This window comes from Hylobates moloch, unplaced genomic scaffold (genome assembly GCF_009828535.3).
Source record: "Hylobates moloch isolate HMO894 unplaced genomic scaffold, HMol_V3 SCAFFOLD_13, whole genome shotgun sequence".
Taxonomy (NCBI): Eukaryota; Metazoa; Chordata; class Mammalia; order Primates; family Hylobatidae; genus Hylobates; species Hylobates moloch.
In genome coordinates, this window is record NW_026652288.1 from 27329231 (window position 1) to 27355553 (window position 26323).

Genomic DNA, 26323 nt, shown 5'->3' on the forward strand with positions numbered 1-26323 from the left:
CTGTCTACCACCAACTACATTTTGAATCTGTTCACTCTACTACTGCCATTCCAATCTAAGCCATCATTACCTCCTGCCTAGACTACAGTATCTTCCTAATTAGTTTCCTTCCGCTTTTTTCTGGCTTGGATACACTCCACCTAACAGCTGTAGTTTTTAAAATTGTAAATCAGACCTCATTCACCTGCTAAAGTCCCTCGGCCTATGCCTCTGTGCTCATGACTCCTGCTAGCCTTAATAGCCTCATCTTCCTTTCCTCCACCCATGCTCTGTGACCATTCCTCAACTATACTTTACACACACACCTTTCTGTTCCTTGAACCTACCAAGCTTATTGCTATCTTAAGGCATTTGCATTCACTGTTGCCTCTGCCTAGAATAGTTTCTTTCCCAGTTTTTGCATTGTAGGCTTCATTTTAGCAATCAGCAGGTCTTAAATTTCACCTCAGAGGTCTTTTCCATCTAAACTCACTTTCTATAACATAACCCTGTGTAATTTTCTAAATAGCAAAGCAGACAAAATGCAGATTGAAATCTTAGTTGGCCAATTTGCTGCTCACTTAGAGGTATGGATTTCAAGGTATGAAATCAGTTATCATTCAACTTTTAATGTCTTCAAGCCCTCACCCTGGAAGGGACAGCCACAAGCAGTATACCATATCCATTACCTGGGATGTTAAGTAAAAATGAACTGAGATCAGGTGGAAGTTACCCACTCCTGAATTAGATAATCAGGACACCAGTGACAGGAGGGGAATTAACAGAAGAACTAATATGCTTCCTACTTTCCAATTTTTTATCAGCCTTAGAAATACATTGTCTTAGGGTTTTTATGTCCAGAGAATAAGCTTTCAAGTTTGTCTTGGATACCATGCTTTCCTTGTTCAGTGTTTCTGTATTTTCAGCTCACAAATTGAGATTTAGGTTAAAGTACCTGCATGCTAAAATCCTAATTTCTGCATTAAAACTAGTTTTTATTATTTGCACGTGTGAATAAGACATTTAAGAGTGGTAACAGAAGAGTGATGAAGTGGAAAATGTGTTACATTGGAACAGTAATCAGTGGATAAATGTTTTTATTTAATAACATTGTTTAATAAACTACATATTTAACAGGAAAGTTGTTAAAGCTACAAGGTAAAGGCACATTGAAGGAGAATCCTTTTTAAATCCAATTTTCAGGGAATTCACTTTACATGTAAATAAAGCGGAAAATGCAGGAAAATTATTTTGAAGTTTTTAATCACTAACAATTTCTGGGAAACAAAGTTCATCCTATTTTCCCATAGAGGACCCATGTTAAAATATGAGATTATTTTCCCCTATACTAGGATTCAGCATTCAAATAAATCACTAGTCCAACTTCAATGTCGTAGAACCCCCAAAAAAATAACTATCCTAAAAATATATATAGTTATACTAAATGGGAATAAACATGGCACACATTAATTACAAAAGATACTTCATGTACTAGAAAGTGCACCTGTAAGAAAATTAATAAATGACCTAAAACTAAAGCATTTAGGATAACAAACATCATTTTACTTGCTATCTTTTAGAATGCTACTAGGGAAATCGATGGCACTTAAAAAAAAGTTGTCCAAATATTTCAATTTTTTTGGATACGTTTTCCTGAAATAAGCAGAGGCATTCAGTCACCTCAATGCTACAGGTGTTTCTTCAAATAAAACATTTTCAAAAGTAAGAGCTGACCTAATATATGTCTCCTTCATCTTTTCTTACCTTCTCAATTTACTTAAACTTGTAGGGGCTTAGCATCAGATGAAAGGTCAGTCTGCCTAGCAATTACTAGACTTGCTGTTATCAGAATGCTTTTTCACTCATGAGAAAACTAGAAGGCGCTGCCTGGTCACTGGCACAGACTCACAAAGAGCTTATAAAAACTGCTTTTGTCTTCTAAGTTGGTCAAAAGGAATGAGGATAAACTGATACTGGTTATTTACTAAGCAGAACGCTATTCAAAGTCTATTTGGAATGCTATCCTTAAAGGTACTTTCTCTATAAAGAAATATAATTTAGCTAAATGAAATAAATCACAACTGTTTTCACTTCCTTAGGTTGGTTTCCTTTCGCTAGTTTGATGTACGGTAAATGGTTAGGTTAGGGTCATGTGTTAGGTTAACTGGAGGTTTGTGGAATAGCTTATTAACAAGAGTATTTAAAGAAAAAGCTAGTTAAGGGAAGCTGGTTACCAAATGTCTAGTAGGGCTGTTAGATAAAACCATCTAATCCTTCACTTCAGCACATCATGATGGAGATTTTACAATAGCAATCTGGAATCCAAAAGCCTTTCTAACCAGGTTAATGTAGCACTTAAGAGTACTTGCTCCAGTTCTTATTTAATCAGTGTTATTTTAGGAGTTACTTTGGATTAATCCTTGATTTGGTGCCTTGGGGAAGACTGGGTGTGGTCTTTGGAACATCCTGTCTATTTAGGCACTGATTATGACTTCCTTGCAGTCTCAGCCTCGCCCGGATTAAGGACTCCAGATACCACTGTTCCTGCTGCAGCTGCTGCTTCCTGTTTTCTAAGTGGCTTTGAGTAGCCGTTAGTTTCTGGGCTTGCTCAATTAGCTGCCGTAATTCCTTCTTGAACTGCTGGTTCTCTCTCTTGATGCCACAGGAGTATTCAAAAATAAATCGCTTTGCTGCCAACTTCAAGGCCTGGGCCTTCATATTAAGCTCTCTTCTTTTTCTCTTTCCCAGTAGCCTCCTGTCTGGCTCGCTCAGTTGTTTCTCCAGTAATCTTTTCTCCTGGAGGAGCTGGGCCTGTACTTCCCGTGTCTTTGCAGCTGTCTCAGCTTGGACTTTCTTTGTTTCCTCCTGTAATGTCTGTATCACTTTCTCCTGCTTTTCCTTTAATATAGCAATGTCCCTCATTGCCTGCAACTTCCGCTTCAAACTGGATTGGATATTTTCCTTTTGCAAGAGCGCTGTTTTAAGCACTGAAATTTGTTCTGCATATCTGGAGGCTGATTCTTGTCTTCTTCGTTCAATCTCTCCACTTTTTTGTAAATAGCTGTTCCATACCTTCTCAGGTTGCTTTGTGTACTCTTCAGTTTTGTTAGTCAGGTATTCCAGAAAGAATCTGTTTTCAGCCTGGACAAGTAACTTTTCTCGGTGTAGCTTCCTGGACTCCTCCAGTAGCTGTTCCCGCTGGGTTTGAGCTTGTTTTATATGCTCGTTCAGATCCGTCATTTCCGCCACTATCTTTTCTTTAAGTCTTGTCTCTACCTTTGTTAGCTTCTCTGGCTTGACAAAATTATTTATTAGACTATGATACGGTGGAAGGAGCCTTCTGGGGCCCTCATCAAACCTGAAAGAACAAACGAGAAATTCCTCTGTCAGTTAATGAAACTTTAGGAAATAAGTGCACAACTGTCCTTTATTCATACAAGAGAATATTTCTGAGCACCAGAATGTTCTAGACATTATGCAAGGTGTGGGGAATCCAGCTAGTGGTACAGGATGAGGAATGTAGCTCATCATTTACAACGTGCGTTCACTACAACCCTGGGAGGTATTATCTCAGTTTTAAAAAAGGAGAAAACGGGTTCAGAGAGTTTAAGTGACTTGCCCATGACTCACACCACTAGCAAGTGGCAGAGCCTGGGTATTAAAGCCACATCTTATGACTTACTGAACACTGTTCGCAGCTACAAAGGGCCACAGAAACAGACTGGGTGGTCGGGAGTAGAAATAATTTTCTAGGCTCTTTCATCATCTTTCCTGAGTTTCTGAGGGCCCTTCAGTGAGAAGGAAGCTCCCCTCCAGTACCTACTCGCACCTGGAATCCAAGCATTCATCCTGAAGGTCACGGCAACTGTGTAGTTCACTGAGGGTGACTGCCAAGGAACGAGCGCTAGCATCAGGAACCTGCGTCTGCAACTCGCGGGAACAATGTGCAAGTGCGGAAAGCTCCCGTAGTTTATCCGTTCGGTGCTCGAAGGGTCTCAGTGCTGCCCAGCAACCCTGGAGGCTGCACCCTGCTCCAGTCCCGGCTGGTCCAGCCCTGAACTGTTTAACCGCCTCGGCTACCGAATAAACCCGAGCAGCCGGTCCTCCAGTGGCTCCGCTCCCCGCTCTCTGTGGGCTCAAAACGACAGGCATGCTCCTCGTTTTCTTGCTGTGTGAGCCCTGCCTTCGGGACCCCATCTCTTCTGGCCTTCCTCCAGAGGACAAAAGCCCTCCCAGGCTGCAGAGATCAGCGCCCTTTTCCTAGCTCCTTTCAGCCTTCCTCTCGCTTGCTCAGCGCCCCCACTTCCTCGCCACTGTCTCTAGTTGACTCACCAGCCCTGCCCGACGCTAAGAAGATGCCCTGGCAACCGCCGCGCCCCTTCACGCGCTCCTTTCTGACGCTTTGGTTCTGTTTTCGTTCGCAGCCCGGAACATCGCGGAAGTTTCTCTAGCCATGCGGTGACTCTATGGTTGCGTGGGCGGGGCCAGGAGGAAGATGGCGGCGTCCGCAGCTGCCGCTGAGCCCCAGGCTTCTGGGGGTCCGCGGCACCCAGTGTGTCTGTTGGTGTTGGGAATGGCGGGATCCGGGAAAACCACTTTTGTACAGGTGACGTACACAGCATGGGTGTAGTAGGGGAGCGCAAAAGGTTGCCTCCTGCAGGCGGAAGGCCAGGAAGAAAGGGAGGGAGGTCTTCGAGGATTTGGAGGGTACCGGCGCATGGCTTTCGGGGGCTTCTCATCAACTTTAGTTCCTTCCCCGGCAAAGCCTCCTCGGGCCCTAGCCAGGTTAATTAAGGCTCTCTTCTGCGCACCTTCAGGGCATACTCGGTCCAGCTTACCACGTTGTACAGGAATTGTCTTGCTGATAAAATTGCCAGTTTGTCGAAGGCACGGGCTTAGAAGAAACTTTAAAGATTAATGCAGTGCTGGCACACAGGTTTTGGTGAAGATTTGCCAAATTATTTCTTGCACGCCTGTCATGTTCCATTCACTGGGGATATAGCGAAAATGAGGTTGACAAGATTCATTCATGGGGCCAAATATTTAATGGAGGAGATAGAGAAAACCCACATACGAAGAATCAAAACAAGTAAACATGTGACTACTAGTAGGGGAAGCTTTGTTAGATGGGTGATGAAGAAAGGTAGCGTTTGAACTGAGAGTTGTATCTTGGAGGTGGACATAGTGGGTGGATATTTCAGGTAGAAGAAAATCTAAGTGCAAAATTCTTAAGGCATGGGTGGTAAAGGAATGGAGGTTCTCTCTTGTCCCCTCTTTGTCTCCTTCCAACCCTCTCCCCATATCTCTGCAGAGGCTCACAGGACACCTGCATGCCCAGGGCACTCCACCTTATGTGATCAACCTGGATCCAGCAGTACATGAAGTTCCCTTTCCTGCCAATATTGGTGAGTAAAGCAGTAACATAACTTGTGTGAAGTACTTTAAAGAGAATGGAAAAGGCCGGGCATGGTGGCTCACAGCTGTAATCCCAGCACTTTGGGAGGGAGATCACGAGGTCAGGAGCTCAAGACCAGCCTGGCCAAGATGGTGAAACCCCATCTCTACTAGAAATACAAAAAATTAGCCGGGCACGGTGGCAGGCACCTGTAATTCCAGCTATTCAGGAGGCTGAGGCAGGAGAATTGCTTGAATCCGGGCAGCAGAGGTTGCAGTGAGCCAAGATCGTGCCACTGCACTCCAGCCTGGGCAATAGAGTGAGATTCTATAAAGCCTCCAGCCTGCCAGTCTTCAGTGCCTTCTTTTTTCATGTTTTCTAAACTATCTACTTTCATTTCCTTTGGATTTGCTTGCGTTCCTAAACAGCCTAGGCTTTTTTTTTTAGACAGAGTCTCTGTCGCCCAGGCCAGAGTGCAGTGGCGTGATTCACAGCTCACTGCAGCCTCAACATCCCAGGCTCAGGTGATCCTCCCACCTCAGCCTCCTGCCACTATGCTGGGCTAGTTTTGTTTTGTTTGTAGAGACAAGGCCTCTCTATGTTGCCCAGGCTGGTCTTGAACTCCTGGGCTTAAGTGATCCTCCTGCCTTGGCCTCCCAAAGTGCTGGGATTATAGTTGTGAGCCACTGTGCCCAGCCTAATTCCTTTTAAAAAAATCATGTCTGCATTGCCTTTGCATTGCCTTTGTCAGTAATAGGCAATTAGTAAGAAGCTTTTTTTCCCCTTGATTTTTGCCTCCCTTTTTCTAGGCATGTTTAAGTTGTGTGAAACTTTTCACTTTGTGGAGACAAAACTCTCTGCCGTAACTTTAGAGCTCCTAGCCCTAACATTCTTCGTGATTTACTTGGCATTTATTCTTTGTAAGGAAGGAAACCAGTGTGAAAGTGGAGGTGGTAGAAGAGAATGCTGATAGGAAAAGGCTAGAAGGCCAGTTTTACTTTCCTGCTGGTAGGGAATGTGTATGTATTACATTCCAGTTAATTCTTTTTTTTCTCCTCAGATATTCGTGACACTGTAAAGTATAAAGAAGTCATGAAACAGTATCCTTTTCCGTCTACTTTGGTCTTGACTCATTCCTGGCTTCTTGTCTGTGTATTCTGTGGCTTGAAAGAGTGTTTTTGCCTTTTCCTTGTGAAATATACAAGCAAAAGGATGGAAGCTGATTGTGGGAGAGGTAGGTGATCAGAAATACTATTTCAGCTTGAGATTTTAGTTTTCTTACCATCTCCCCAGACGGCAGGCTGTTGTAATTAAAGAGCAGAGAGTATGATAGGATAACTGATAGCTACCTGGGTCCCACAAAGTAGTATTTTGCCTTGGATGATCATCTGTTGGTCACCACCTCTTCAGACTGGGAAACTCAGAAATGAGTGAGCTTAGTTGGATTAACTCTTAGTAAATTGCTGTGTGAAATGTGTACTCTCTCCGTAGGCAAGTCTAAGTAGGAAGACTAATCATAATCAGCAGACTGCCTGATTTGTTTATGAGGATCAGAGCTGGAGGTGTTATACAGGTGGCCTTAATGGCCAATGCCAGTGGGCTGTCACTGCCTGATGCACCTGTATTACATTTTGGTCACTTTGCTTTCTTCATTTTGCCTGACCATTCCTAAAATCATAAATGCGTGAGCGAGACTTTGATAATGGACGTTTCCCTATGTGGTTAAGGTTGTGTGGTAGTCAAGGATTAGGTTGCCAGTATCCATTAATGGAACACTAATTTCATAATGCCGTTTGTGTGAATCATAGCCTAGGTATGAATTTTATAATCTAGTCTATAAGCGATTTCAGTCCTCAACTTGGTGTCTAGATATGGACTTGGACCCAATGGCGGCATAGTGACCTCACTCAATCTCTTTGCTACCAGATTTGATCAGGTATATCTGTCTTTAATATATTAATATGGTTGTGTAAAAATCTGTGACTCTTAAATTCCTTAGCTTGATCACATTGGTAAAGAAGAGCAGCAAACCTGAGCATAAATATAGAAAATAATTAGGCATTTTGTCAGACAGAGAAGTAGACTATGAGAGGGTGATCAGTATTGTCAGACAGTTCACATTTAATATTTGTGACAGCTAATAAAAATCCAAAAGACCTGGGTTATTTTCTTGACCTGTTCTTTGCTTGTGGTAATACCCTGAAGCTGGGCTGGGGGTATTTGGGAGTGGGATGGACTAGCAGTCATGGAATGGAAAGATGATGGGGCATTTTACTTGTGATAAATATTTGTCATTCTTTAGGTTTTCTTTGTCACCTACTTCCATAAGTGTTTTATAATCACTGGTTTTTATACTCTGATGTTAGGCTATGAGACAGGCTGTTAACATTTTGACAAGAGATACAACTTGACATTGACTGATCGAAGTCTTCAGCTTCTCAGGTCCTTGGATTGTGCCCCAAGGTGGTATTGGAGTGCTGCTGATGTGGCTGTGTTGCTTTAGTTCAGCCCGTTTATTCCTTGTTGTCCTAAGATTGTGAACGTTCAGTAGGTGATTGAGGGATTCAGTAGGTGATAGTGCTTGTGAGGTATGCCACCCTGGAGAGGGCTCTGTGATTTTGTGTTGAAATCGGAATTTGTCGTCATTGACATCTTTTTCTTTTAGGTGATGAAATTTATTGAGAAGGCCCAGAACATGTCTAAGTAAGTGATTCCAGTAACAGCCACTTATTACTCCGTAGCTGACATATTTCTAGGCTTCATGGAGGATCTGGAATACCATCAGCCTCTGAAAGGATATAGATTGAGATGAAAACATTAGGAGTGAAAAAAAAATTGGCAAATCATTAAGATGCTTTAGAATATAGAGCTAAATTTAATATCATTTCATCCTCAATTACTTTGATCCTCAATTTACATGGCTTCTTAGGAGCTATTTTGAGACTTTGTGCCAATTCGGTTGTCCACCTACCTTCTCTTGGGAAACCATGCTTGTTGTCATTAAAGTATCTGAAATACCTAATTCTTATTTAAATGAATATAGTCTACATGGTTCAGAGAAAAATTATTCTTATGGCCATTACCCAGTTAGCTGTTGTTCAACGTTTACTTTTTTAAAAAAAGATAATTTATTGTTTTATAAAAATTCAAACCATGCATGATATTTATAAGATGAAACCATCACCCTGATTCCCACTAGAAGTAACATCATTATTCAGTGACTAGCATTCCACATTTCTATATACACAGATAGAAGAATGAATGGATAAAAGTGCTTTTACAAAAATGGGATACTAGAGGTAGCTTTTGTTTTGTTTTGAGACAGGGTCTTGCTCTGTTGCCCAGGCTGGAATACAATATAGTGACCTCAGCTCACTGCAACTTCCACCTCCCTGGCTCAGGTGATCCTCCCACCTCAGCCTCCCAAGTAGTTGGGACTACAGGTGTGAGCCCCCACACCTGGCTAATTTTTGTATTTTTAGGATGGAGTCTCACTCTGTTGCCTAGGCTGGAGTGCAGTGGTGTGATCTTGGCTCACTGCAATCTTTGCATCCCAGGTTCAAGTGATCCTCCTGCCTCAGCCTCCTGAGTAGCTGGGATTACAGGTGGCCTGCCACCATGCCCGACTAATTTTTGTATTTTTAGTAGAGACGGAGTTTCACCATGTTGGCCAGGCTGGTCTCAAACTCCTAACCTCAAGTGATCTGCCTGGCTTAACCTCCCAAAGTGCTGGAACTATAGGTGTGAGCCACTGAGCCTGGCCTGGAGGTATTTTTTTTTTAATGACAGCTTTATTAAGATATAATTCATATACCATAAAGTTCACTCGTTTAAAGTGTATGGTTGTTTTAGTCTGTTCACAGAGTCGTGCGTTGATAATTACTACCTTCAGAATATTTTTGTCATCCTAAAAAGAAACCCCATACTCATTACCAATCACTCCTTATTTTCTGTTCCCCTCAGCCCCTAGTGACTACCCCATTTTCCATTCCCATGGGCAATATGATTTCTCCACAACCAGTTCCTCCATAACCTTGCCAACTTTTGTTATTCTTCTTGTTTTTGATTATAGCCATTCTAGTGGATATAGAGTGGTATCTCATTGTGGTTTTTACGTTTATTTCCTCAATAACTAATGATATTGAACATCTTTTTAATGTACTTATTGGCCATTGGTATGTATATATTTAGAGAAATGTCTATTAGAATTCTTTGCCAATTAAAAAAATTTTGATATAATAATTATATCAAATTAATTCACAAAAAGTTGATATAGTTCATAAAAACAGCTTTATTGAGATAATTCACATACCATACAATTCACCCATTTAAGGTATACAATTCAGTGGCTTTTAGTATATTCACAGAATTGTACAACTATCACCACAGTCAATTTTAGAATATTTTCATCATCTCAAGAAGTAATCTGATATTCTTCAGCTAGCACTCCCCTATTCCATTCCTTCCATTCTTCTTCCTCTGTTCCACACTCACCCCAGCCCTAAGCAACCAGATGTTTCCCAAGAGATTTACATTCTGGTTTTGTGTCTTTCATTTTAAATGCATTGTGTTTCTATAAAATTTTCCCCCGTGATCATTTGCAGCAACTCATGGTCTGCTGTTCCTGCCCATTAGCATGAATATTGGTCATTGAACAAAGTCTAGGGGATCATCATGTGCAGTTTAAGGGCAATAGGAGGAAGTTAGATTTGGCAGTGTGCAGAGGTTATTCCAGTCTTGGATAACCAGATGTTTATTGTCTCATATGATGGAATATCCTTCAGCATAACACAAATGTTAACACTTCTTTAATGATCTTTCTTGACATAGATATGTGTTGATTGACACACCTGGACAGATTGAGGTATTCACCTGGTCAGCTTCTGGGACAATTATCACTGAGGCCCTTGTGAGTATTCTAGGACTTGCTACTGAGAGTAGCTAGAGGGGCTAGACTGGATGAGCATTTATTTTTAATTGCCTTGGACTTTATATGGGAGGGAGTTGTAGAAGCTCTGCACACCCTGCCTAAAGTGGTTTTCCCTTGTTAAGGATGGTGGAAAAAGAGTTTGAGGACAGGCCATTATCCCTCTGACCAAGGCTTTGATTATTTTATGGCTTTAGGCATCCTCATTTCCAACAGTTGTCATCTATGTAATGGACACATCGAGAAGTACCAACCCAGTGACCTTCATGTCCAACATGCTCTATGCCTGCAGGTAATTGATTATTGGTGGGGAAAGTGTTCCATCAAGGTATAAGGCCTTTTTCTCTTCTTCTTCCTCTTTGTTTTTTTTTTTTTTTTGAATCTGGTTGCTTACCCCTGGAGTTGTGCTCATTCAGATTTGCTATTCAGTTGAATGGCTGTGAGTTGGGGAAGGTCAGAGGAGAAAAGAGGCACATGTACTGTTGGCATTCTCTCTCAGTACCCTCTGATCTTCCTCCCTTGTTGTTACTAAAAGGTGACGTATGAATATGAGCTGTCTGATAGTTGTTCCCACGTGAATAAAATCCAAGTCTAAAGATAATAAAGTCCTCTGGGCTGGGTCTGTCATCCCTACACTTGGGAGGCCAAGGTGGGAGAATCGTTTGAGCTTGGGAGTTTGAGACCAGGCTGGGCAACATAGCAAGACTCTGTCTCTACAAAAAATGTTTTAAAATTAGCCAGCGTGGTGGCATGCCCTTGTAGTCCCAGCTACTTGGGAGGCTGACATGGGAGGATTGCTTGAGCTCAGGTGGTTGAGGCTGGAGTGAGCCATGATTGTGCCACTGCACTCCAGCTTGGGGCATCGAGAGCCTGGGGCAACGAGAGAGAGAGAAGAATAGAGTCCTCTGGCCTAAATGATGCTGGTAGAGTGAAATTGTAACATGAGGAGATACCATGAATAAGAAGATTTATCCATAATTATAAAATGCACAGGTGGCCAGGCATGGTGGCTCATGCCTATAATCCCAGCACTTGGGGAGGCTGTGGTGGGAGGATCGCCTGAGCCCAGGAGTTTGAGACCAGCCTGGGCACCATGGTGAAACCCCATCTCTACAAAATATACAAAAATTAGCCAGTCATGGTGGTGTGTGCCTGTAATCCCAGCTACCTAGGAGGCAGAGGTGGGAGGATTGCTTGAGCCTGGGAGGCCAAGGCTGCAGCGAGCTGCGATGATGTCACTGTACTCCAGGCTGGGCAATAGAGTGAGACCCTGTCTCAAAAAAAAGAAAACGCACAGGTTGGCCCCAAACGTGGCACCATTAGCAGAGGAAGGGCATGCATCACTAGATTAGTGCATTAAGACTGAGGAGCAAGGCCGACAGTTATTAAAGCTGAGAGAATTTAATTTTGAGGGTACACAAATGCCATCACCAACATTTGTCTTTTTTGATATGACAAGGGATGTCCCTTTTTGTTGGATGCAAGAAATCGTGATCCAAATAGAAATCTGAAGATTGACAGCATTATTTCATGTTCATATTGTTTATTTATTTATTTATATTTTTTCGAGACAGAGTCTTGCTCTGTCACCCAGGCTGGAGTACAGTGGCATGATCTCACTGTACTGCAATTTCCGCCTCCTGGGTTCAAGTGATTCTCCTGCCTCAGCCTCCTGAGTAGTCACCACACTTGGCTAATTTTGTATTTTTAGTAGAGTCGGGGTTTCACCTTGTTGGTCAGCTGGTCTCAAACTCCTGACCTCAAGTGATCTGCCCGCTTTGGCCTCCCAAAGTGCTGGGAATACAGGCATAAGCCACTGTGCCTGGCCCATTTTCATATTAATTGTTTAAAAGAAAATTATTTGATTTGCCTGATAGTGTTAATCATTTCTTTTTTAAAAAAATTAATTAATTTATTTATTTTTAGAGGTGGGGTCTCGCCATGCTGCCCAGGCTGGTTTTGAACTCGTGGGCTCAGGCAGTCCTCCCAGCTTGGCCTCCCAAAGTGCTCAGATTACAGGCATGAGCCACCACCCGCAGCTGGTAATCATTTCATGATGAAACATACAGTTGATCCTTGAACAATTTGGGGGTTAGAGGAGCCAACCCCTGCGGAGTGGAAGACCCGAATAAAACTTTGACTCCCCCCAAACTTAATTACTAAAGGCCCACTGTTGATTGGAAACCTTGCTGGTAACATAAACAGTAGATTAACACACATTATATATATATTATATGTATTATATGCTGTATTCATATAATAAAGCTAGAGAAAATAAGGGGAAGATATATTAACTGCTCATTAAGTGAAGTAGACTGTCATAAAACTCTTCATCCTAATCGTCTTCACTTTGAGTAGTCTAAGAGTAGGGGTTGGTTTTACTGTCTCAGGGGTGGCAGAGGTGGAAGAAAGGCTGCATATAAGTAAACCTGGCAGTTCAAACCTATGTTGTTTAAGGTTCAACTGTGTATCAAAATATCCCTTTGTACACCTTAAATATATATAATTTTTATTTGTCAACTATACCTCAATAAAGGTGGTGGTAGAAACATTTTTAAAATGTTACTTTACAGATTGAAAAAAATTTTAATGTTCTTTTCCCAGCCTTATTGAGGTATAATTGACAAATAAAAATTGTATATATTTACATGTTATTTGCAAAGAATAAAGGAGATAATACTTATGAAAGTGCTTATTAGCACAGAGCCTAGATACACAGATTGAGCATCCCATAGATACACAGATTGAGCATCCCATATCCAAAAATTTGAAATCTGAAATGCTCCAAAATCTGAGACATTCTGGACACTGACATGACACTCAGAGGAAATGGTTATTGGAGGATTTTGGATTTTCGGATTTGGGATGCTCAACCAATAAGTATTTACAAATATTCCAAAATCTGAAATCAAAAACACTTCTGGTCCCAAGTATTTTAGATAAGAAATTCTCAACCTGTAATAGGTATTCAATAAATGTTCATTTCCTTCTCTGAAAAATAACAATTTGGTTAAAAAACAAAACAAAAACAAGTTCAATATTAAGGCATTATTACTTCAAATGAGAGTGAGAGTGTGTGTGTTGCTTCTGGGTGGTAGTTGTTTTCCTGTTGGGAGAGACTATATGATGTTATGTAAAAATAGATGACTACTTTTTAGATTCTGAACTCATTTCCCTTCTCTTACTTAGTCCCGACATACTGACACTGGATGAGAGCTTATGTGCTTTTACTAATAACTTCTCAATGTTTGGTTTTCAGCATCTTATACAAAACCAAGCTGCCTTTCATTGTGGTCATGAATAAAGTAAGTGTATTCTTCCTGTTGTGATTCACCATTTTTCATCAGAACCTTGTGTTTAGAAGGTTTAGGCGGGTGAGAAAGATTATTTCAGATGCTAGAGACCAGATTCAGGCTTTACTGAAACAAATTCATAGGCACTTTGAGAAAATGAATCAATCAAATTGAATGAGCAATTATTACCAACTCTTGTCTAAAATTATTTTAGGCTAGGTAGAGTAGCACTTCAACCATAGTATGTAGATTATCCCTCAGAGTCAAGACTGTGTAATTACGAGAGGGACAACTAGTCTACTGGAAGTGGCAATTAAAAAATTCTAAACTTCTCTGTTGGTTGATGGCTAGGATGCAAGAGACCTTTTGACTTCAGAGCCTAGAATGTGCTGGTGTCTATTCTGGCCCTGGTTACTTGGCAGTGGATAGTGGAGGGTCAACCAAGAGAATACATATCTTCATTTAATTACACTGACTACACAATGATTGTAGTTCTTTGTGGCTTGTTGCAATGGAGGGGAAATAGAAGCAGAGAAAGAAAATATATGGATGATATGCTCTTTGCTGTCAACACTTAATTAAAAGAATAAATTTTGCGTTTGTTGGCTCTGGTTGCTCATAATTGACTTCTCTCTGGTACAGACTGACATCATTGACCACAGCTTTGCAGTGGAATGGATGCAGGATTTTGAGGCTTTCCAAGATGCCTTGAATCAAGAGACTACATACGTCAGTAACCTGACTCGTTCAATGAGCCTGGTGTTAGATGAGTTTTACAGCTCACTCAGGGTAAATTTTCTCTCCTGCTCACACTGACAGCCTCTCCAGATAACCTGTTAACCCATAGGACTGGCTTTGAACCTGACTGAGAAAGGAAGCTTATTACCTACGGAAAAGTAACTTTTAAAGCATTGCTTATTAAAAATTGTGGAGTGTACAAGAAGAATAAGATAGGGACCCCAACTTCAGAGTTTATAGTCTATTTGGGAGAGAAGGCTACACACAGAATTAAAACATATGATATATTGTAGTAAGTACCTTAAGAAAGATTGGAAATTGGGCCTATGATTGTGAGGCGGCAGATCAAAATGACAGATTTTGGAGGATATAGCATTAGAGGTATGCTTTGAAGAAGGGTAAGATTTATGTAAACAAAGGCAGAGTGGGTTAATTGCCCAAGTAAAGGCATAGACAAAGTCAGAAAGTGATTTGGTTTGGTTTGTTAGGGAATAGATAATAAGTTCTGTTAATTATTCAGTCCTAATTATCTTTTTTTTTTCTTTTTTCCTTTTGGAGAGAGGATCTTGCTTTGTTTTACCCAGGCCAGAGTGTAGTGACAGGATCACAGCTCACTGCAGCCTTGACCTCCTGGTCTCAAGGGATCCTCCTGCCTCAGCTTACCAAGCAGATAAGTCTATAGGCGTGTGCAGTATACTATACCCAGCTAATTTTTTATATTTTGTAGAGACTGGGGTCTCGCTATGTTCCCCAGGCCAGTCTTTTTTTTTTTTTTTTGAGACGGAGTCTCGCTGTCGCCCAGGCTGGAGTGCAGTGGCGCGATTTCTGCTCACTGCTAGCTCCGCCCCCCGGGGTTCTTGCCATTCTCCTGCCTCAGCCTCCGGAGTAGCTGGGACTACAGGCGCCCGCCCCCTCGCCCGGCTAATTTTTTTTTTTGTATTTTTTAGTAGAGACGGGGTTTCACCGTGTTAGCCAGGATGGTCGCGATCTCCTGACCTTGTGATCCGCCCGCCTCGGCCTCCCAAAGTGCTGGGATTACAGTCTTGAGCCACCGCGCCCGGCTCCCCAGGCCAGTCTTGAATGCTTGGCCTCAAGTGCACCTCCTGCCTCAGCCTCCCCAAGTACTGGTAGTATAGGCATGTGCCACGCACTCAGGCCACATCTTTCTTTTTCAATTTTTTATTTTCCATGGACTTATTTCTGTGACTTTTGAGTGGGTGTGCTGTTTTATTCTTTTTTAGCCTGGCTTTTTGCCAAAGACTTCTTAAAGTATAAACCACTCTTAATAAGATTTTATGACATTTGAACAAGTTAATGTACTTCATTAAAAAATATACAGTGGTTTCTTTAGTGGCATTTATGATGCTTTTTGGCAGGTGGTGGGTGTCTCTGCCGTTCTGGGTACTGGATTAGATGAACTCTTTGTGCAAGTTACCAGTGCTGCCGAAGAATATGAAAGGTGAGGATAAAGGAAAATTCTATTGATGACATTCTTAATAACCTACAATTCTGATATGAAAGCAGTTTTTCCAGGAAAAGCATGAAGTTTTCATGATGAATGTATTATATTTGCCTTGCATATGTGTATTGAATCAGACCACACTTAGGGGTAACAAGTTCCCTTTAACTTTTTTTTTTTTTAAATAGAAGTATAAATCTTCGTTGTATTGAGTGATTAAGAGCAGGGATCGTCAGACTTTTCTGTAAAGAGCTAAATAGTAGATATCTCAGGCTTTGTGGGCCATACAGTCTCTGTTGCAACTGCTCACCTCTGCCATTGTAGGACAAAAGCGTTCTTAGACAATTTGTAAATGAATGGGCATGGCTAGTGTTACAGTAAAACATTTATGAAGACAGGCAGTGGGCTGGATTTGGCACTAAGGTGGTTGTGAAGATTGAGAAAACATGTATACAGCACTTACCACAATTGCTGACATATAGTAAGCACATTTTATAATAAATGTTATAACTATTGTCAATGTTAATGCTGGAATTCCATTTAACTAAAGGAAAGTGGAGTCAGAGCCCTGTGCACTTTCCTTAGGCCTGTGGCATGGTAGCTGGCTTATTAGCATCATGTGTCTTTGGCTTCATATTTTGCAAGATCCTAACGACCATGTTTTGGTTTTTAGACATGTTATTTTGATTTTGATTCACTGGACACAAGAGTGTTATCAAAACCTTAGGATAGACTCTTTTCTGTATCCTTTCACTGTTGTTGTTCAAGTAAAGCACATAATTGCATGTTGCACGTCCTGAGCTCAACAGGCTTATCTTTTACTTATCTCACCCTTTTATCTCAAATGAATGGTGAGTTCATCAGTCATGTTCTCACCAGTATTAATCTTTCCAGCCCAGTAGTCAGGATTGTGTCTCCTGGTTCCAAGGTGGGAGCGGGTACCTTGGCTTTTAATTCCATTGGGTAGACTCTGTCAGTGACTAAGATTTGTTACATCTGATGTTGAATGAAGTCAGATGTTTTATTATTGTCAGAGTCTTAGGAAAATAGAGGAGATAAGGGGATGTGGAGAGTCAGTAGGATAGATGATTAAGCAAAGGAATTTAGAAAGTGTTTCTCTTTACAGGGAGTATCGTCCTGAATATGAACGTCTGAAAAAATCACTGGTAAGAAGGGAGGCTGTTTCTATATTTTAAAAGGGCCATTAATAAAACCCGGCTCAATCTTGATGACATAAGTGCTTTTGTTTTGGTTATTAATGTATCTTTTATTTAATTAAAAAAGTTTTTTTGTAGCTTTATTGAGGTACAATTGGCTAATGAAATTTCAGTGTATCTTCTAAATACTTGTTAATTTAAATTTGTAAATTTGTATGTATGTTGTCTGGGTGCAGAAAGGCTCCTTAATGTTTCTTCCCTTTCAGAGGTCAATTTAAAGCTAGTTGTAGAATTTTGTATAAGAGTATAGTGGTGGTTCACAACTCCTTTTTTTGTTGTTGAGAAAGGCCAGAGTGCAGTGGCACGATCGCGGCTCACTGCAGCCTCGACCTTTTGGGCTTAAGTGATCCTCCCATTTCAGCCACCAGAGTAGCTAGGACAACATGTATGTACCACATGCCTGGCTAATTTTATTTTGTAAATTTTTTGTACAGACAAGGTGTCACTATGTTGCCCAGGCTGGTCTCAAATTCCTGAGCTCCTGCAGTCCTCCCTGCTGGGCCTCCTGTAGTGCTAGGATTACAGGCAGGTGCCACCATGCCCAGCCTTCTCTTATCCCAAATGATCGAGTGTCCTGCTTCCATAGGCTCATTGGATCCTTTGTCTCTGAGCCTTCCTGCTATGTCTACTTCAGGTTTTTGTGGTTTTTTTCCCCATATAGTAAAGTTTATTGTATCTTTTGTTTTTTTCATTTTGTAGGCTGGGGATGAATAAAAAGAGTAATGCCTTCTATCTAGGCATTTTGCCTAGCCAGTTTAAATGTTCCAGTTCAATTAACAGAGCAGGGGATCCACCCTGGACTGAACTCAACACTTTGGAATTGAGGATTCTTTTGAAATCTTTTCGTGTTCTGTTTCCGAACCCTCTAAATCAGTCTGCAGAGCCCTCCAGTCTAAACTTCTGCTGTAACCCAGGCCCACGCTGCTTAGTGTTTCCGTCCCTATACCAGACGACCCTTATCTGCATCAGTTTTTATGTAGCCTCTAGTATTTGTATAATTCTTCATCTCCACTGAGAAGTCTGGCATCTAATTTGGGACTCCTTTTTGAATATGATGACGACATTTTTCTCTATATATACAGGCCAATGCAGAGAGCCAACAGCAGAGAGAACAACTGGAACGCCTTCGAAAAGATATGGGTTCTGTAACCTTGGATGCAGGGACTGCCAAAGGTATTGGAGGGTTTCTTGGTGTTAGGAACTAAAAAAAGGTTACACTTCTTTCTTTTTTTTTTGAGACCGAGTTTCGCTCTTGTTGCCCAGGCTGGAGTCTCGGCTCACCGCAACTTCTGCCTCCCAGGTTCAAGCGATTCTCCTGCCTCAGCCTTCCTAAGTAGCTGGGATTACAGGCATGTGCCACTACACCCGGCTAATTTTGTATTTTTAGTAGAGACAGGGTTTTTCCATGTTGGTCAGGCTAGTCTTGAACTCCCGACCTCAGATGATCCGCCCACCTGGGCCTCCCAAAGTGCTGGGATTACAGCCATGAGCCACCATGCCTGGCCGGTTACACTTATTTCTATCAGCAGGATTCTATTTATATATGAGAGAGAGAAAGAGAAAAAGATAAAGGAAATGTGGTTTTATGTGTATATATATATATATATATATATATATATACGTGTATATATACACGTATATATACACACATAAAACACACATATGCATACATATATATTAAAAAATAAAGGATTTGGAAAGGCAAACTTGAAATTATATATAGCTATACCACTTTGGGTTCCTCTTTCAGGAAGTTTTTGCTTTACTTTGGCAATATACTTGATGTGTGCTGTGGTTTTTTGTTTGTTTGTTTGTTTCTAACACTTTTAACCCTCCTCAATTTTTTTTATAATTAAAAATTTTTTTTTTACAGTTTGACCTTAATTTCAGATTTACAGAAAAGTTACATGAATAATACAAATAATTGCCATAATTATTCAATCATATTCCCAAAATGTTAACATTCTACCATGTTTACTTTATTCTTTTCTCTATCTATATGTGACTTTATATGTTATATAAATATATATTTTTCGTGAATCATTTGAGTAAGTTACAGATATAACTTTTACCTTGAATGTGTCTTTTTCCTAAAAACAAGGATATAATTTTATATAACCTCAGTGCAGTTATCAGAAATCAGGAAATTCACATTGACATAATACTATAATATTAGCTAACATATAGATCTTATTCAGATGTAGCCATTTCCCCATGACAGCAGGAGAAAATCCTGGATGTACAGTGTATTTAATTCTCACATGCCTTATACTCCTTTAGAATCTGGAACAGTTCCTTAGTCTGTCTTTGTATTTTATGACTGACATTTTTTAAGCATGTAGGATAGTTATTTTATAGAGCATCCTTCAGTTTAGGTTTGTTTCATGTTTCCACATGATTTGATTCAGGTGACTAATTTTCGAATTGTTGTGTGTTTTCAAGGAATCACATCGGGAGGCACATGATGTTGATTTGTCCCATTACTGGTGATGTTAACTTTGAATATTTTTATGAAGTGGTATATGCTACGTTTTTCATAAAGAGTTACTATTTTTAGGCCAGGCACGGTGGCTCACGCCTGTAATCCTAGCATTTTGGGAGGCCGAGGCGGGTGGATCACTTGAGGTCAGGAATTCAAGATCAGCCTGGCCAACATGGTGAAACCCCATCTCTACTAAAAACACAAAAAATTAGCCGAGCATGGTCGTGCATGCCTGTAATTCCAGCTACTCGCTGAGGCTGGAGAATCTCTTGAACCCGGGAGGCGGAAGTTGCAGTGAGCAAAGATCGCGCCACTGCACTCCAGCCTGGGTGACAGAGTGAGACTCCCTCCATCTTAAAAACAACAACAACAAAAATTACTCTTTTTAAATATGGCTGTTTTTCTCTTTGTAATAAGAATTTTGTGGGGTGATGCTTTGAGACTATAAATATCCTTTTAGTTTTCTAATATTCACCCATTAGTTTTAATATCCATTGATATAATAGGAATATTAATTTTTCTGTGATTACATGTTGCAAATATTTAATATTTTCTCCCTATCAGTTATCCTTTGACTTTGTTCATGGTGTTATTTTGCCATGCAGTTCTTATTTTGTTTTGATGTAGTCAAATTGATCTATCTTTTATTGCATCTGGGATTTTAAGTCACAGTTAGGAAGCCTCTATATATACCTATGTTAAAGAGGAGTTCACCTATTTTTTTTGTAGATTTGTCTGGTTTTATTTTCTAAATTGAGATCCCTGGTTAATTTAGAGTTTATTCCTGGCTATAGTATGAGGTATATGGGTCGGTGTTATTTTTTTCATAAATAGTTGTATCTGTATGATTTATTTAAAAGTCTGCCATTGCCTTAGTGAGGTTTTTTTTTGGTAGTGTTCTTTTTGTTTTTGTTTTTTTTTCAGAGATGAGGTCTGAGGCTGGTCTGGAACTCCTGGGCTGAAGCGATTTTTCCATCTCAGCCTGCCAACTAGCTCGGATAGGTGTATGCCACTGCACCTGGCTTGTAACAGCGATTTGAGATGCTATGTGTATAATGTTCCAGACCAGCCTCAGACCTCATCTCTAAATGTACTAAAGTTCCATGCGTACTTGAGTATATTTCTATATTATTTCACTGAACTGTTTATTTATTTATTTATTTTTGAGATAGTTTCTCACTCTGTCACCCAGGCTGGAGTGCAGTGGCGCAATCATAGCTCCCTGCAGCCTCGAACTACTGGGCTCAAGCGTTCCCCCGTCTCAGCCTCCAGAGTAGCTAGATCTACAGGTGTGTGCCACCATGTCTGGCTAGTTTTAAGGAAATTTTTAATAGAGTCGAGGTCTCACAATGTTGCCCAGGCTGGTCTTGAACTCTTGGCCTCAAGCAGTCCTCCTGCCTTGGCCTTCCAAGGTGTTGGGATCATAAGCAGGAGCCACCATCCCCAGCCCATTTTTTTTTCTTTTAACTTGCTTTGGTGAGCAACGACTATTTACTTCTATGCCCGTACCATGTTGTTTTAATTATGTGATTATGTTTCAATATCTGCTAGATCAGATTCTCCTCCTAATTTTTATCTGGCTGTCCTTACATGTTCTTCCACATGAACTGAGTATCAACTTTATCTAGTTCCTTAAAAAAGCTTTTTGGTATTTTAGTTGGGATTACATTATATTCATAATTAATTTAGGGAGAAGTGACATCTCTATGATGTTCAGTCTTGCTACCCAAGACCACAGAGTGTCTTTGTATTTGTCAGGTCTACTTGTGTCTTTCAGGAGTGTTTACAGTTTTCCACATGTAGGTTTTTCTTACTTCTTTTTAAAATGTTTTTGTTATTTTAGCCAACCTTTTTGACCAAGAGTTTTTACCTGTTTCTTTTTAATTTTTTTTTTTTAAACAAATCATCTTTATGTATTTGTTTTGAGACAGGGTCTTGCTCTGTTACCCCAACTGGAGTGCAGTGGGGTGATCTTGGCTCACTGCAGCCTCCACCTCCTGGGTTCAAGCTATTCTCCTGCCTCAGCCTCCCAAGTAGCTGGAACTAGAGGTGCCTGCCACCATGGCGGGCTAACTTTTGTATTTTTAGTGGAGATGAGGTTTTGCCGTGTTGCCCAGGCTGGTCTCGAACTCCTGGGTTCAAGTGATCCGCCCACCTCAGCCACCCAAAGTACTGGGATTACAGGTGTGAACCACTGCATCCAGCTTGAAATTTATGTATGTATGTATTTATTTCTTTATTTTTGAAGCAGAGTCTTGCTCTGTCACCCAGGCTGGAGTGCAGTGGCGCGATCTCGGCTCACTGCAACCTCCGCCTCCTGGGTTCAAGCAATTGTTGTGCCTCAGCCTCCTGTGTAGCTGGGACTACAGGCACGTGCCACCATGCCCAGCTAATTTTTGCATTTTTAGTAGAAACGGGGTTTTGCCATGTTGGCCAGGCTGGTCTTGAACTCCTGACCTCAGGTGATCTGCCCCTTTCAGCCTCCCAAAATGTTGGGATTACAGGCATGAGCCACCATGACCGGCCCCAGCTTGAAATTTATTCCAAGTATTTAACCTTCTTCATTACTGTTGAAAATGGGATTTTCTGAACCGTTAATATCTTATAACTGGTTTATGTTTGTATGTATGAAGGCTTTTGATTTCTGTATATTCATCTTTTATCCTGGTACTTTACTGAATTTTTTTTAGTTTTATCATTGGCTCTCCAGGGGTTTTTAGGTTAGTTTTCATTTACAGCCCACCTTCCACCCCCACCCCTGTATATTGAGGGACTGCCCTCAAGATTCAGGTGCAAGTCTGTTGCAGCTTAGTGGAATCCTCAACCAAATTGACTGTACTTAAAAGAAAAGCTCCATTTATTTATTTATTGTAATAAATTGTACATTTATTTTTTCTTCTCATCAGCAACACTAGCATTTTTTTTTCTGGGACGTCTTTCTTAAAGGAGTGATGTTTCTGTTCATGAAAGTTACTGCTCTATGTCTAGTAGAGAACAGCAAAGCTAGTAACGGACTGGGTTTACCAGTTAAGTGTACTCACTTGTGCCATCCTGTTGCACAGCTCAGCAAAATACGTTTCTATGTGCCACAGCCCTTTAGAATCACTTCTGAATATGTGAAGTCAATGTTAAAACTACCGCTGCATAGGGTCTGCTGTAGTCAGCTAACCTGTTGAAGGTTGGGAGAGTTTAAGTAAATCATTTGAGGAAAGTCACAAGTATAGTTGCATAATTGTTAGTTGGGCACAGAATGAAGCATTTACTGTCAGCATGCCCTGTCATCCTCCTTTTTCAGGCCCACAGGCCCCTTGAGATTACTGGAGCTCAGCCCTTACTGGTTTTTCTGAATAGGGAATTTTACTTCTATTAGTGTATTCGATTTTCTATTTTTCCCCTCCCTCCTCTTCTTAAATAATACCCTGGCCCCTCTATAACATTTCACCCTGTATTTTCTGCAGACCTTCTCTGAACTTATATTTCCACCAGGAGGCTTCCTTAGCACTCCACACTTTCACTGTGACTCACCAGCACACTGGATCTGCTCAAATGTTGTTAGCTTTCATAGGAAAAACCATCACCCCTTCCAAGCTGTGAGCCAGTAAAAAAGAATGATGCTACTACTAAGACAAATTTGAAAATTATTTCCCTCAGCTTAAAAAAAAATGGGACTCCTAGGGCTATTTGCCTTATGAAAGCATTTTGTGAACTAAGCTATTATAGAAATGTTAAGTGGTATTAACAATACATTTAGAAGAGGTAAGATCCTGCATTTATATGTATCATGAGCACTTTCATCCTGCCAGTTTATGATCATAGTTACTTAGTGATTCAAGACCACCTTTTTGAGGAGGCATATTACTGATAGGTGTTTTCACTGTAGACAGCTTATCTCCTGTGCTGCACCCTTCTGATTTGATCCTGACTCGAGGAACCTTGGATGAAGAGGATGAGGAAGCAGACAGCGATACTGATGACATTGACCACAGAGGTGAGAGGTGGCTGAGGTGGCCCATGGCAACAGAGCATCTGCTTATCCTCATATTGTTTGCCCAGGAGTTTCTTACTGTTAAGCATGTAGCCAGTAATAGTGGGGGAGAGGAGATGGTAAAGGATACAGCACCATAAAAGAGTTTCCTGTATTGAGAGTTCCTGTCCTGCCTACTGGATGGTTAATACTGAGCTGATTACAGGTCTTTCGTTGGTCTTGTGTCTTCTTATCTTTAGGTCCTAACTTGGTTTGAGGGATCCAGGACTTTTGTTTGTTGTTATTAGTATTTTATTTTAAGAATATGTAAGGGCTGGGTGTGGTGGCTCATGCCTGTAATCCCACCGCTTTGGGAGGCCAAGGCAGGAGGATTGCTTGAGGCCAGGAGTTCTGGACAAGCCTGGGCAACATAGTGAGTCCCAGTCTCTACAAAAAAGAAGAAAATAGCTGGGCATGGTTACTCACCTGTAGTCCAAGCTGCTTGGGAGGCTGAGGTGGGTGGGTTGCTTGAGCCTAGAAGTTTGAGGCTATCGTGAGCTATGATTGTGCCACAGAACTCCAGGCTGGGTGACAGAAGAGTAAGACCGTCTCAAAAACAAAAAACAAAAATAATACATAAGGTGATATGGACTAAAACAGTAAGGATAGAATGGCTCTGGAAACCCAAACCCCACTTGGCATAGTTTTATGGACCGTGAGCAGAATCTAATTGTTACTATTATTTTTTGAGACAGAGTCTTGCTTCATTGCCCAGGCTGGAGTGCAGTGGCACGATCTCGGCTGACTGCAACCTCTGCCTCCCGGGTTCAAATGATTCTCCCACTTCAGCCTCCCGAGTAGCTGGGACCACAGACACACGCCATCACAGCTGGTTAATTTTTTATATTTTTAGTAAAGACGGGGTTTCGTCATGTTGGCCAGGCTCGTCTTGAACTCCTGCCCTCAAGCGATCCGCCCATCTCGGCCTCCCAAAGTGCTGGGATTACAAGCATGAGCCACCATGCCCTGCCAGAATCTGATTCTTGAAACAACCGTAGGCCAGGCACGGTGGCTCACGCCTGTAATCCCAGCACTTTGAGAGCCAAGGTGGGCGGATCACCTGAGGCCAGGAGTTCAAGACCAGCCTGACCAACATGGTGAAACCCCATCTCTACTAAAAGTACAAAAAATTAGCTGGGCTTGGTAGCAGGCACCTGTAATCCCAGCTACTTGGGAGGCTGAGGCGGGAGGATTGCTTGAACCTGGGAGGCGGAGGCTGCAGTGAGCTGAGAGCTCACCATTGTACTCAGGCCTCAGTAACAAGAGTGAAACTTGGTCTCAAAAAAAACCGAAAACAACCATAGGATTTAGGTCTTAGCTATGGCCAAGAGTAAACCTCGTTATTCTTTAGGCTGGGTTTTACATGTAAATTGCCTCATTTAATCAGATTTGTTAAGATGTAATTTACCAACAGTGAAACTCACCTTTTTGAGTATATAGTTTGATGAGCTTTAACAAATATATACTTTCCTGTAACCACCATCACAGTTGAAATGTAGAGTACTTCTCTCGCCCCCCAAAACTTCCTCATGCCCCTTTTTTTTCAGTCCCCATCCTGAACACCTCGTGCCTGGCAACCACTGACTGATTTCTGTTCCTTTGATCTTGCCTTTTCCAGAATGCCATAGAAATAGAATCACAGTATTTAGCCTTTTGCATTTGACTTTTTTGACTCAGTAGTGTAGTCTCTCCATGTTGTTGCATGTATCAGTAGTATGTTCTTTTTTATTGCTGAGTGATACTCCATTATTGTGGATGTACCACAGTTTGTTTATCCATTCCCCAGTGGATTGATATTTGGGTAGATTTTAGCTATTATGAGTAAAGCAACTATAAACATTTCCAAATAGATCTGTGTGTAGACGTATGTTTTCATTTCTCTTGGTTAAAAATACCTACAAGTGGGACCTTATTTTAGCTACTATGAGGGAGGTATTCTTTCTACTTATAAAGAAACTACATTTTGGGCAGCATGTAGAGCATGCTTCTAGGAGACATTTCCTTTTTGAGGGAAGTGAGTACTTAGTTTCTTAGAAGTAATGTACTGTTTTCTGATGGATGGGTGACAGGGGCTCTAATCAGTTTGTCTAATGAAAGAGTTGAAAAAGAATTGCCCTTTTTTCCTTGCAGTTACAGAGGAAAGCCATGAAGAGCCAGCATTCCAGAATTTTATGCAAGAATCGATTGCACAATACTGGAAGAGAAACAACAAATAGGAGACTTTAGGACACTTCACTTGTTTCTAGAAGTCCAGAATTTTGGACCTCCATGTGAAAGAACTATCCTTACCTCTGACTGGGGGCTCCCACAAGGGCTAATTTTCCTCAGAGTAGCAGAGTTTCTCTTAGAGAAATCTTGTGACTCAGATGAAGTCAGGGATAGAAGACCCTTGGACCTGGCAGGTTAATGCTGATTATTCCTTGGCCTTTCCCTTGTATTTATGCAAGGAAGGATATACTGAGCTGATACTCTTCCAAGCCTGCAACTTCAGGTTTTATCATTTGAACTCAAGTACTTTTGCTGCTGAGGAATGGAATCAAAAGAACGTAGTCTCCTGGTGACCACCTCAGATCTCTAATATTAGGCTAGATGTATAGCTTCTACTCCCCCAGCTTCTTGATCTTGACCCTGCACTGTAAGTTGCCCTTCTATTAGCAGCCAGGAAAAAGGAAACATGAGCTTATCCAGAACGGTGGCAGAGTCTCCTTGGCAATCAACCAACGTTGCTATGAAATATGCCTCATACTGTATAGCTCATTATAGGACATCAGGTTTGTTCAAAAAGACATGATTAATGAATCAGAATCCT

At 41.1% G+C, this 26323-nt stretch overlaps 2 protein-coding genes and 1 non-coding gene across 7 annotated transcripts; 1 reads left to right on the forward strand and 2 right to left on the reverse strand.

Moving 5' to 3' along the window:
- Positions 1–2307: 2307 nt before the first annotated feature.
- Positions 2308–4428, reverse strand: CCDC121 (coiled-coil domain containing 121). Of its 2 annotated transcripts, none has more exons than XM_032172568.2 (2): positions 3809–4428; positions 2308–3337 (listed from the first exon to the last, which is right to left on the reverse strand). In XM_032172568.2, exons 1-2 carry the CDS (start codon positions 4174–4176, stop codon positions 2383–2385), a joined length of 1323 nt encoding a protein of 440 aa, XP_032028459.1. In that variant the 5' UTR covers positions 4177–4428; the 3' UTR covers positions 2308–2382. The 2 variants fall into 2 exon arrangements, with proteins under 2 accessions (XP_032028459.1, XP_032028460.1); XM_032172569.3 differs by having other exon boundaries at positions 4312–4388.
- GPN1 (GPN-loop GTPase 1) lies at positions 4421–26319 on the forward strand. 4 transcript variants are annotated; one of them, XM_032172575.2, is made up of 14 exons: positions 4422–4585; positions 5291–5384; positions 6435–6474; positions 7244–7310; positions 8040–8077; positions 10205–10283; positions 10499–10593; positions 13561–13606; positions 14237–14383; positions 15709–15791; positions 16918–16957; positions 18091–18181; positions 23356–23478; positions 25645–26319. In XM_032172575.2, exons 1-14 carry the CDS (start codon positions 4475–4477, stop codon positions 25728–25730), a joined length of 1140 nt encoding a protein of 379 aa, XP_032028466.1. In that variant the 5' UTR covers positions 4422–4474; the 3' UTR covers positions 25731–26319. The 4 variants fall into 4 exon arrangements, with proteins under 4 accessions (XP_058283053.1, XP_032028466.1, XP_032028465.1 ...); XM_032172574.2 differs by having other exon boundaries at positions 4433–4585; positions 23371–23478; XM_058427071.1 differs by lacking the exons at positions 6435–6474; positions 7244–7310 and having other exon boundaries at positions 4440–4585; positions 23371–23478.
- LOC116481337 (small nucleolar RNA SNORA36 family) lies at positions 17700–17828 on the reverse strand. Its single transcript, XR_004251503.1, has one exon. It is a non-coding gene; the product is annotated as a small nucleolar RNA SNORA36 family (small nucleolar RNA).
- Positions 26320–26323: the final 4 nt, after the last annotated feature.

Coding starts and splice junctions, on each gene's coding strand:
- CCDC121 (XM_032172568.2), bottom strand. CDS start 4,176: ATGGGGTCCCGAAGGCAGGGCTCACACAGCAAGAAAACGAGGAGCATG. Junction 3,338..3,808: donor GATGAATGCTTGGATTCCAG/GTGCGAGTAGGT, acceptor TTGTTCTTTCAG/GTTTGATGAGGGCCCCAGAA.
- GPN1 (XM_032172575.2), top strand. CDS start 4,475: ATGGCGGCGTCCGCAGCTGCCGCTGAGCCCCAGGCTTCTGGGGGTCCG. Junction 5,385..6,434: donor TCCCTTTCCTGCCAATATTG/GTGAGTAAAGCA, acceptor TTTTCTCCTCAG/ATATTCGTGACACTGTAAAG. Junction 10,594..13,560: donor AACATGCTCTATGCCTGCAG/GTAATTGATTAT, acceptor TTTGGTTTTCAG/CATCTTATACAAAACCAAGC.